The 12,806-nt window shown below is 40.1% G+C and overlaps 1 protein-coding gene across 1 annotated transcript; it reads right to left on the bottom strand.

Moving 5' to 3' along the window:
- Window positions 1–3,000: 3,000 nt before the first annotated feature.
- Window positions 3,001–6,944, bottom strand: LOC124285764 (insulin-like growth factor-binding protein complex acid labile subunit). The gene is made up of 3 exons (XM_046722036.1): window positions 6,879–6,944; window positions 4,678–5,715; window positions 3,001–3,035 (listed from the first exon to the last, which is right to left on the bottom strand). The coding sequence occupies exons 2-3, from the start codon at window positions 5,711–5,713 to the stop codon at window positions 3,001–3,003; spliced, it is 1,071 nt and encodes a 356-aa protein (XP_046577992.1). The 5' UTR covers window positions 5,714–5,715; window positions 6,879–6,944.
- Window positions 6,945–12,806: the final 5,862 nt, after the last annotated feature.

The raw sequence follows: 12,806 nt of genomic DNA, 5'->3' as shown, positions 1-12,806 counted from the left end.
CAAAGCTGTTTTTTTTCATAATGTGAGAGAGAAGTGTAGTTTACAGACTGTTAAGTTTTGTTGTCTTTTGTAATAAATTATTATCAGTGTTATCTTGTGTCTGTTATTTCCCAATAGGCTTTATGCCCGATTTACGAACTGGTCACTGAGTTTTGAGTAGAGAACAGATTAACCCGAACGCACCCCTATAAAAATAAAAGTACACAACGCAAAGTCCAAACGAGGTTGATTAAACATCATGTTCCTACACACTATGTAACTTAACTCAGCTGTCACTGGCCGTGATTGTCTACTGAGAACCACGCCTGTTACAGCTGAATGTGGCGTTAATCGCTCAACACATAATGTATGTATGACAGCGCCTTGTTTGCATCCATACAAAAGAATACAAACGGCTGTGGGTTGTGAGGCCGATACATTTATTCTGGATCTACGTGTTAAAAAGCCTGAAAGAACATAAGGAACTATATTAAATGGCATCACATAAAATATGTACATACTCGAATCCCTCGTTAAGCCTATTAAATACACCTAGTTAAATACATCTGAACTATGTCACAAGTTATAATGTTACATAATATTAATACAAATATACAATGATCATACAGACATACTGTAGGTACCTTTAGGAAATTCTAATAGTAAATACACTTCTGGTATACGTATAGGGTTTTTTCTGGTTAGGTGTTACATACCAGGTTGGTTGTAATCAAGCTGTTTAGGGAGGATATTCTCCGGAATGAACACAGATCTGCATAACAAATAAATATGTATGAAGAGAACAATATATATATACAAGTGATATGATATAAAATAAGATACAATTGCATTCGCCACACTAATCAAACATGGAATCATATATAATATTTATATATATATATGTGTGTGTTTATCAATCACACATACCAAACATACAGGCATGCATTCATACTGACTAGTCATTATCTAGTTGCCATATATTTAGTTGATATGTTTAGAATTGCGTTCAATACATAAACAATACATAAACTCACAATAACACAGTGATCTGATAGTTCATCTTCAACTATATACATTTATAAGATATATATTATATTTCAAGTAAACCAAGTCTGACTTACACAATAAATTATATTTCCTATTGTAGTAAACAAGAAACCATCCATATATATATATACAACATTTTATACAATATGAACCTACCTAAAATCCTTATATAGATCCCCTGGTTGTAAAGGTAACCTTCCTTACGAAGTACAGGACAGCATGTGAGTTTAAAATCTTTACATTGTAGTTTAAGCTATTGCCAGCTTGGCCTATCAGTGAAACAATAGAACTGACTGAAAGCTAAGGGAAGGAGTGTTGTAAGCATGCAGTGTGACAATTAGTGGAGGTCAGACTGAGAGTTACTAGGCTTACTATGCAGAGCTATGGCATGAGAATAAAATGAAGTATAAAACATAACTAAGATTTCATCATTCTACCATATAAAACATATCTAATATTCTTACAGATGTTAGAATAAGTATTTAAATGGAAACAATGCCATCTACCTTAATACTTAATATAATCTTCCAAACTTTAATTAAAACTATGTACATATATATATATATTTGAGTCTGCCACATATGTATTTCGGCTCAAAGGTTTGATCATGGTAGAAACAGGCTTTTATACAGACCTCGAAAAGTAATACAGTAGAGATGGACAGGACCTTTCCAAATCTGAAGCATCAGTGATCTCTGCTGTAACCTGTAATATATTCCCGATCCATGGATTACAAGTACATTGTTAGTTCTTTGTAAATGCCGTCGTCTGGTTATCGAATCCCCTATGTTTTCATACTATATCTGTATTATTCAGACAAATGTTTAAATCATAACCAGACCAATCCCCATCCTACATAGCCCCAAACAATCAAAGCAAAACCATGTGACATGAACTTTTGTTTGTTTTAATTGTTTTGAGTATGTCAACTGTCGAGTGTCCGTTTCCATAGCAGTCTTAAATCGTTGAATGTTTCCTGTTAAAGCTTGCTTTAGAGATCTGTCTGATGGTAAATTGATGCCTTTTGAAAATTTGGGATCTTGTAAAATCACATCAGGAATGTCCAAGTTGTGTAGCAGTTGTGTGCATGAAATGCATGGATCTCAACTATGACACATGCAGTATAAAACAGTAGATGTAGATACAGAAGGAAAACATATACAGACCACAGCATGAACAACACTAAAACGCTTTTCTTTCAACAAGTATATGTATTCAGAATTCACAATATACACAAATTCAAATTCAAATGTCTGCCTAACACGGTTAAACATACACTTCAGTCATACTGCTTTGGGAGAAGAATCTCTTTCAATGGCTAAGATCAACATTTGCCTGACAGTGAACCCTTCATCACCTGGCATACATCTGGGAAGTTCATACTCGTCATATTTTATCATAACGAAGCTGTCCAAGAATATAAACTAACACTGTAGCGTCGTTAACTTGCCTGATCTTGTCTTGAAATACAACCAATTAGGCATGACTGGGTGTTTCTCATGAAGTATATTAATGACGAAATTGGGTGTCACAACTTTGTTGTGTTCCTTTTGCTTATCCTTATCCATTCTTATGATGTCCCCTTTGGTATGTGACTGGCGCCCTGACGCTCATGCAATACATTTCTAGTAAAAATAACGACTGGACCGTAAGACAAATATGCTCTTAAAGCAACCCAAAATGAGGAAAATATCTCACGGAGGTTTGCTGCTATTGACACAAAATGAATAGAAAATAGGAATTGGACATGACTGCATACATCGGGGGGTGATTTGTGCGGGTAAAATAAAATACAACCCAAAATTACCGTAAAAGACAAAAGGTGTGACGGGAAAACCCAACAACATGTAATGAACGTGCAACATACGTTTTCTTTGTTTCTCACCGTGAAGCCCATTTCTGGTGTCCTCCGTCGTGATATTGCTGGAAGATTGCCAAAAGCGGCGTAAAACCATACTCAGTCAGTCAGTCAGTCTATGGATTGATGGTGCCAGTAGTTCTGGGCACTCCTGGGGTCATACAAGGCATTTAGAACAGATGACCTTCACCTTGACATTCGATTGTTTCATTGTGGGTAATAATTCCGATCTCACCAACACTTTTTTTTAATATTCATATCAGACATCACACTCAATAATGAAGAAATATCTAAAACGTATGTTCAGATCCACTTCAAAACAAGTTCGAAGAACTGTTGCCAGGCTCTTTTTTCTTCCAGCTCTTCCAGAACAAACACATTATCTCCATCCAGAAGCTGAGTGAGTAATGGTGGCAGAGGTTGATGCAAGATAGTGTCAGAATATAGAAGTATTAGTCTTTTTGGCATGTTATTGTTGCATGCATAGACCCCAGATGAGAGTGTAAAGGAACACATCTCGTCCTGAAGAAAGGTTTCGGTTACATATAGGACAGTCTTCCAGCTGTTGTGAATACAATTGATAATTTCTTCAGCTGCACAAACGCCCACATCGAAGTCCCTGTCTGGAATACAAAGTCGCAGACCTCTCTCTACCTCCACCTTCTGTAGAAACGTGGTACACACCCACTGATAATCATCATGTTGAGAATAATAAATAAATATGTCATACTTAAAATCTTGTCTTCGTGGTACAAAATGATCAAACCCTATCAACCTCAATATCCAGTATTTTAAAGAGATGGTGTTTTTTAACACCAAATGACAAACGATAAGACCAGAAATCAGTACACACATCAGACAAACTGAAAAGGCGAGCCAAAATCTACCATAGCAAGATCTCCAGTGTCTCCTAAAGGAACTGGTAATATTTGAAAGTTTAATGAGCTGACCCTCAGTGTTGATACAGCTGTATGAATCGAAGTGTCGAAACTGGACATCTGTGTCAATTATCCATGTCAGAAAGTCTAGGGTTCCACATCCACAAGACAGGATGTTCCCATGGAGGTCAAGTGAAATGGGTTGGGAAACAAGAACCCTTTGATCTAACATTGTTCTGGTGTTGACGCTCAGAAAACTGATAGAATTAAAAGAAATATCAATATGAGAGATGCTCAACATTCCAGACAATTTAATAGGAACGTCCTCAAACATATTATTGCTTAAGTTCAAATATTTTAAGGTCTTTAGATTTCCGAATATGTGAGCATACATTCTATGTAGAATGTTATGGGATACATCTAAAAGGTGGACGTTTTTGAGAGGACTGAACAATGTTTGTGAACTCATATTAGACATCAAATCAGTATCAAAATGAACATTTTTCAGATACAATGTCATGACGATTGGGAATGACTGAAAAAATGTCAACGGTATTTTCTTAAAGAAATTCCCTGAAAAATCAAGATATTTTACATGCTCCAAGCCAAAGACACGTGAAGTGTTTGTTATTATGGCAGAATAGGAAAGGTCCAAATACCACAAGTTATTACCTCCCAGAAAGCACATGTTAGTTCCCTCTAATGATCTTCCATGTGCTCCTGAACCACTTAATAAAAGTTTTTCCAAAGATGGAGGAAGAAAAAGTGTCATGTTTCCAAAAAAGGTTAGTTTTGGTATGTCTTTGGAATGCTGATATTGTCCATCACCAGCATAAAGTACATATGCCTGATTTGACACATCCAGTACAGCTAGGTTAACAAGTTCAGGGAGATGGAACAACAAGCTGGGGTCACCTTTTATAGAATTGTAGCTGATGTCAAGATATTTTATACAACTTTGAAACGGTTCCTGCAATAACACGCCAGTTTCAATGACCACGATGTAATTATTCCTTAGAATCAGTCGCTCAACACACATAGTCTTAAGGTAACGTGTCATCTCAGACGTGAGCACGAGACTTTGGTTCTTCATAACACCTTGAACAGAGACAGGATATGTACGCACAAGTGAAAAGTCTATTTCGGTCATGTTCCTTCCACTGAGTCCTTGTAAGCTTAGGAAAGACTCATACAGGCCAAAGGGAGCAGTGTCTCTTGCAAACAGGAACTTCAGTTTATGAAGAGGAAAAAAGACATTGGCGTCCAGAAAAATAAGAATGCTACATGCTGACAATGACAGATCCCTGACAGGTGCTTCCCTGAAGTTGACAAATGAGTTTTTCCCCAAACGTCTGATAAGGCATTGTGATCCAAAACTGAGACTCTTCAGCCTCCTCATCTGTGCAAAGCCAGGTCCAAACACCGGTTCTCCAGCCCCGTCAATAACCAGTGACTCGAGGTGGTGAAGATCAGCAAATGTAGCATCGGGATATGTCAATGAAGTAAACGGCATCCTCATTCTGCTCACATGGAGTGTTGTCAGAGATGTCAGGTTTTGGAATGTCCCAAGAGGAAGAGAGAAATAAGAAAAGTTCAATTTGTTCCCATCCAAATTTAGCTGCTGAAGGACAGGCAGGCTTTGCAGAGCACCTTCCTCCAGAAACTCTATGTTGTTATCATTCGCGAGCAGTGTATGTAATGAAGGAAGGTTAGGGAGTGATCCTTTCCTGAGGTTTGATAAATTGTTGTTACCCATATTAAGGACTGTTGTGTTTCGTGGAACTCCTTGTGGAACTCGGTTGAAACCACGACGTGAACAGTCCACTGTTGTTTCATTGGCTTCGTGGTGAATGTTACATTTCTCAATGTCGGAATGTTGTGGGTGACACAGTGATGTCATCAGATTCGGAATAACAATCCAAACCAAACTGTAGATCGTGACTGACATCATTCCTGTCAACACAATTGTGGGCAGTAAATATGTATCCTCATCTTTAGATATGTAAAACGTTATTTAAGCCTCTTGGAAACAAAAACATAGTCTTTACATGGGAGAAATTAATAAAATGACGCATACTCTCTTTTCAACATCGTTATGTGGGTTGCTATTTCGTGTAAGCTCGCTGTTGTCTCGAGATTGTGCACGCAATGCATGGAACTGAACGACCATATTAATCAAATATCATTAGCATCTTTACTTTAGCAAATGTCGCCCATTATGTCTCGGATCTTCCATAATGTGGTTAGCAGAAATAGTGTTCGAAATGCCAGAAAAGGGATTATGGAGGACTTTCGAATCTCGAAAACGTTTTCTTTCTCTAAACGTAACGATGACGATTATTTTGCAATATGAAACTGCTGAGAATGATCAAACGACTCGTTCTGTCTGCAATATATATATTTGGTGTTGAAGCCACCATTGTGCAGTCCCTGCCAGGACCAGTGAAGCGCTAGGGCAACAGACCCCGGCACTGGGCTGATACAATGACCAATGACCAAAATGCAATATGTCGTTTGTTAGTTTCTTGGTTGGTTTCTTGTTAAATGCCCCAAAAGGTACAATAAGTTAGCTCATACCACACGTCATCACGCACCTATTGTACCCATGATGCACCAGGGCGTAAAGAATGGCTGCAATGAGGAAGTGAAAAAGCTTTGCCTATAACAGTTAGAATCAACCAGGAAATACAATAATATGGTGGAGTTTAATTTGGCTTTCTGGATTTATGGAGTCTTCTTTATGTCGTAAAAATCTAACATAGAACCAAAGAACTAAACCTAACAACATAATACTTTTCGTGCTCAATTCCCCACATGGGCACAATGTGTGAAGCCCTTTTCTGTTGTCCCTCGCTGTGATGTTACTAAAAACGTAGTCGCTCACTCAATACCTCAACATAGATTAACACATTAATGTTGAATAATCAAATACGCGTTTTAAACAGTGACACTGAATTATCAGATGTAATACAATATTGCAACACATCTTCCGGGGATGTTAGTATAATGGATTTGACATAAACAGATCCAAGTAGCACTTGCGAGAATAAGCTGATATTGCCACATACCTGTTCATTCCAGTCTCAAAATATGCCCCTCAGTGTTTGTTGTGTTACCTTAGACAGCCCCACTCACATGTGTCTGGGATGCGACGCACCGCGTTTATAATAGGGTAGATTACAACAGAGACCATCTGGTCTCTGATTACACTGTATAACTTGCCCAACGAACGTCGTATCCTTACGCTCTGTTGATTCGGGAAGTGATGGAGATAGGGGTATATCAGGTGACTGTGACCACTGACTCACCCCACAAGGATGTTCCTGGATCCAGCTGGTCCCCACGGGATACATGTGTGCCTTCGGTACGAACTGAAGAAAGTAAAGATTTGTTCTGCCGGTACGATATTCAAAAGTGCGAGGCTGCATGTGAAAATTACATGCCAAGTTCCGAGATTTTTGAGAAAGTGAATCTCTTATTGGCTTGAAGTCACCAGTGTTGTGGAATTTGTGTTGAAGTGTTGAGTGCAGGTCATTTGTCACTGTGTCCTTCTCAATCTAAATTTATTTCAGCTCTGAGCCGCTTTTGTACTTAAGCACAATGGACTAGTTTGTCTCTGTTCGTGAGGCATGTATCAGGTTTTCTAAACAATATTAAAATAAGAGAGGATTGTGTCGGTGACATAGGAGCTGTCAGACGGAGTGAGACACCGAGAACTTAACCACCACAAATAAACAGTCTCCAGCGACCCCACCTATAACCCCATTTCTCCGCCCCCTCCCCCTCCCCACCCACCCTACCCAGCATTCCTCCACTACCCATTAACCCCCATACACACAACTGTGTGTATTCAGCCATGGCTACATTAATCTACATTAAAATGGAGAACGAGTCTCCGTGAGTAACGAGGTTTAAAAGAGAGAAACTCTAGACTTGCTTAACTGTTAGCTATAGCAGGAGGAAAGACACAAAAGTATGGTACAGAGAGAGAGACCAGTCGTGATCATGTATCTTTGGAACTCGTGAACGCTATTTTCCTGTTTATTGACTGACACAGCAGCAAAGACAAAGATCACAATCGAACACATGCAAAACCTCTCCAACATCTTTTCACGTTTCACGCTGGTCCAATCTTTATGGGTAGCGACATGTGCATGCTTGGCAAACATGGTAGCTTATATACCATGACGTAGACTCAACTTGAGTCTCTGAAACAAAAATGAATGAAACAATGAAATTCAATCAATGATTTATGTGCTTTTGAGGACGTTGTGTTATATGCGGTCGATCAAATGGATCAGTTTATGAGGCTTTGAGGCCAGACAAAATCTATCGGTGTTCTCAGTATCTGCCACTAGACATGTGTGGGTCAGACTCTGTTATTTGATGAAGTCCTTCACACAGCTGGGTAGGAAAACTGGGTTAAATTATACCGTAAGCATGGGGGCAGGGGCTTCATAACAGGATATTCAAACTATATGTACCACATGTAGAATAACTGTCTACCAGATAGTCTTGTAGCACATTGTTTCACTTGCTCTACTACGGGACAACTTCTTGACCGGGGTTACCGTTCATCGTAGCGCTAGATACATTGGGTAGGCCACGTGGTTGGTGCTAAATATGTTGGGTAGGCTCTGATTGGCGGAGACGTCCGTCATCAGTAGGTGAAATTTGACCCATGTCAGAGGTCGTTCTAGAGCACTATATAAATGACCTGTCTCTCTGGATTCAGTGTCTAGCTTTCGGTCATCCGAGCATCAGGTAATATCTCTGTCCCGAGGTCCTGTTTCAGGATCATTCCCTCCCCGTTTGCAGAGTGGAATGTTAGGTTTCATGTAGGGGGATGCTAAGTTCTGTATATTCGTGTTGGGTCGGGTTGGGGGAGAATTAGGAGTAGGAAACGGAATAGGAATTAGGTTATAGACTTTGGGTAATGTCCAGTTAGACGGGGTTGGTTTCGGGAGGTTGTATTTTTGAAGAGGTTATTGGGGTTTGGGGTTTTTTTTCTCACAAAGCTGTTTTTTTTATAATGTGAGAGAGAAGTGTAGTTTACAGACTGTTAAGTTTTGTTGTCTTTTGTAATAAATTATTATCAGTGTTATCTTGTGTCTGTTATTTCCCAAAAGGCTTCATGCCCGATTTACGAACTGGTCACTGAGTTTTGAGTAGAGAACAGATTAACCCGAACGCACCCCTATAAAAATAAAAGTACACAACGCAAAGTCCAAACAAGGTTGATTAAACATCATGTTCCTACACACTATGTAACTTAACTCAGCTGTCACTGGCCGTGATTGTCTACTGAGAACCACGCCTATTACAGATTTGGTGCCCTGACCCGGATCGGGATGTAATAAAGTTAGGGAAATAAAATAATTTGCACATTTATATAGCAGGATAGTAATTAGTAAACAATGTAACTTAATTGATTTAGTGTAGTTTTTTTTGCATAAGATTAATTTGGGAGGTTATTTGAGTAGTTCGTGGTTATTTTCAGCATGGATCAGTTCGACTTGTTTTCACTATCCAACGCTGGTTTCTCATCCAGTGAGCAGCCTGGTAATTTGAATCAGACGCATGTTATTCCTCCTGTGTCTGTAGCTACACGTCCAATGCAGTTTGTTACGTCCGCACCTAATGTTCTTCCAGTGAATAGAGAGGATGAAGGTTGGGGGGTTGGAGTAGAGATTGGAGTAGCTGACTCACAGAGTGCGACAGCGACTGGTTCAGTCCAACAGCCATTTCCGAGTTTGAATTTTGGTGGGATGGAGGATAGTGCAGCGTTTGATAGTGGAAGAATAGATAGTAGGTCCGTTCGTTTCAATGTAACAAGTCGGCATTTGGGAAACCTTAACCAAGACATGATGGGTATCCCGTCAGCTAGTCTGGGTTTGGACCCAAGGCCACTTATACCACAGCCTTTAGGTTTAGGATCGGCTGGAAATGAGACATATCATAGCGATCCAGCTGGATCTTTGCTTGCTAGTGGGTCATCTCGACTCTCACGAAGGGAAGTTAGACCTGATTGTTTTGATAGGAAATCTTGTGACTGGCAGGATTATGTGGTACACTTTGAACAGGTTGCCAATTGGAATAGGTGGTCTGATAGCGAGAGAGCTCAACAATTGACAATGTGTCTCAGAGGTGATACTCAAAGGTTACTCAGTAGCTTAACTATGGGTCAGCTCAATAGTTATTCTGCCGTTAAGAACGTTCTGACACAAAGGTTTAATCCTAGAGAACGGTGTTTTGCTTACAGGAGTGAGTTTAGAAATCGTAAACAAGGCAGGGATGAATCGGTCACTGATTATGGGTGTCAGCTAAGGAGGTTAGCACATCTGGCATATCCAGATATTCCATACGTGTCCATGGAGGTTCATTTGATCGACCAATTTTTGACTGGGTTGACAATCTTTAACATGAAGAAACATATTGCTTTCTCTCACGCTAGGACTTAAAGACCAAGCTGTAGCATATGGTATTGAGTTTGAGGCAGTGGATGGTAGTCGGGTCGGAAGCCAGATCATGTTGAAAGAATAGCTGTTGTCAATTCTACTTTCCAGTTGGATAGGGAAGAACCGTCTCAGAGTGAAGGTACCCTTACTTTGGCAACTGTAACTCAGCTCATAGATGACAGATTGAATAGACTTAGACCAGTGAAGAGGACTAGACGTTGCTACATATGTCAGGAAACTACACACCTTAAAAACCAATGTCATTTGTTAAGAAAGTTAGATCTAGGACCATCATCCGTTCCCAAGGGACTAGGTCAGGGAAACTAGTTAAGGCTGAAACTGAGGCCGAAGTTTCAGTCACAAATTCTGTGGTTTCTAGGCCATCAATTGTAGGTGAACAGATAGAGACAAGTTTGCCAGTTGTGGATTTACATTCACGTTCAGTGTCTCAACCCTCCTCTGTAGATAATGACAGGTTCAGGGAAAAGTCTTTATTCACACAGTACCCAATGGGAAATGTCTCTACCTTGATGTATGTGTAGGAAGAGGCACTGTACGTAGGCTGGTTGATACTGGTTCACCTGTATCCATCATTGCTCACACTGATGCTTCCAGGGTTGGGTTGATAGATGGGCCCTTGCAGGAGGTCAGTAAGGAGTTTTTTACCGCTAACAACGTACCCATAGAAGTGCATGGATGCTTCCCTTTCGAAATGAGAATTGAGCACTCCATGTTTGAGCATGTATTAGTGGTTGCTGAATTGAATTCTATGTGTAGTATACTTGGCATGGACTTCCTGGAAAGGTATTATGGTGTAGTGGATGTGATGGGAAAGACCCTTACGACTTCTGAAGGAAAATTTTTCTTTGTACAAGCTTAAAACATCTAACTGTGCTAGGATTAGAGTGACTGACAAAGTTGTTATTCCTGAGAATTCTGAGAAGCTGATTAAGTGTAAACTGGATAATCTTCTCCATTCTAGTTCAGGCTTGGTTGAACCCAACACTTACTGGCGGAAAAATGGTCTTTTGTTGCAAGCAGTTTGGTTCAGGCTACCTCTGACGAGATAGTGGTGTCAGTAGTGAACATGAGCGATAAACAGAGTGTAGAGGCTGGTTACAGAGTTTCAAGATGTTTTTGTGGGAAAAAGATGGGCTCTTAGGGCAAACAGATGTAACAACTCACAAGATAGACACGGATGGGGCCAAACCTATCAAGTTGCCAGCTCGTAGGGTTCCTTTGGCTAGGAAGAGGATAGTCGAGCAGGAGGTAGAAAAGATGTTAACTCAGGGTATTATTGAACCAAGTGATAGTCCCTGGTCTGCTCCTATATGTCTGGTCACCAAGAAAGACGGGTCATGTAGATTTTGTATAGATTTCCGCAAGTTGAATTCGGTTAGTATTCGGGATGCATACCCTCTACCCAGGATAGATGAGACACTTGAGACTCTAAGTGGAGCACGGTGGTTTTGTACTCTGGACTTAGCTAGTGGATATTGGCAGGTTAAGATTGACCCTAGAGATAAACACAAAACAGCTTTTTCCACTCATTTAGGCCTGCATCACTTTAACGTTATGCCTTTTGTTCTCACCAATGCCCCCGCTACGTTTGAGAGATTAATGGATCAAGTGTTAGGGAAACTGAAATGGAAAAAATGTCTCTGTTATCTAGATGACGTCATCGTCTTTGGTCCTAGTTTTGAGTCCGCCCTGGATAATCTCCGTCTGGTATTGTTACAATTCCGAGTGGCTAATTTGAAGTTAAAACCTTCAAAATTTTCGCTTTTTCAGCCAAGGGTCACATTTCTAGGTCATATAGTTTCCTCAGCTGGTATTCAGTGTAATCCAGAAAAAAGTTGAATCAGTACAAACATGGCCAAGACCGGTAAACCGGACTGAAGTGCGTAGCTTCTTGGGCTTAGTGGGTTACTATCGGCATTTTGTGCCCATTTTCTCTGAGATAGCTGCTCCACTAGTCAGGCTGACAAGGAAGAAAGTAGAATTTGTGTGGTCAGATGCTTGTGAAAGCGCATTTCAAGAGCTGAAGCAGTGTTTACTTGATGCTCCTATTTTGGCTTTTCCTAAGGATGATGGACTGTTTATTCTGGATACGGATGCTAGTGCTTTTGGTGTAGGAGCAGTCTTGTCACAATTACAGAATGGACAGGAAAAGGTCATTTCATATGCAAGTAAAACTTTAGATCCTGCTCAGAGGAATTATTGTACTACAAACGCGAGTTACTAGCTGTAGTCATTTTTCTTCAGATGTTTCGTCATTTCTTGTTTGGCAGGAAGTTCTTGCTCCGTACTGATCATGCACCCTTGATCTGGCTAAAGAATGTCAAGGATCCTGAGGGTATGCTAGCTAGGTGGCTAATTGTGATAGAAACTTATTCCTTTTACATCGAGTATCGTCCAGGTCCGAAGCATCAAAATGCGGATGCGCTGTCTCGTAAGCCATTAAGGAAGTGTCATTTTCAGGAGTGTCCAGATTGTTTCACAAACCTTGGAGTCAATGACTGTCAACAGTTTACTTTCCCCTGGGGACATATCAGTAGTAAACAAGAAGTTCAGACAGGGAAAGAT

The sequence above is a fragment of the Haliotis rubra genome, unplaced genomic scaffold, assembly GCF_003918875.1.
Source record: "Haliotis rubra isolate DU_JTF1 unplaced genomic scaffold, ASM391887v1 Scf369, whole genome shotgun sequence".
Lineage (NCBI taxonomy): Eukaryota > Metazoa > Mollusca > Gastropoda > Lepetellida > Haliotidae > Haliotis > Haliotis rubra.
This window is presented reverse-complemented; position numbering and strand designations above follow the sequence as displayed.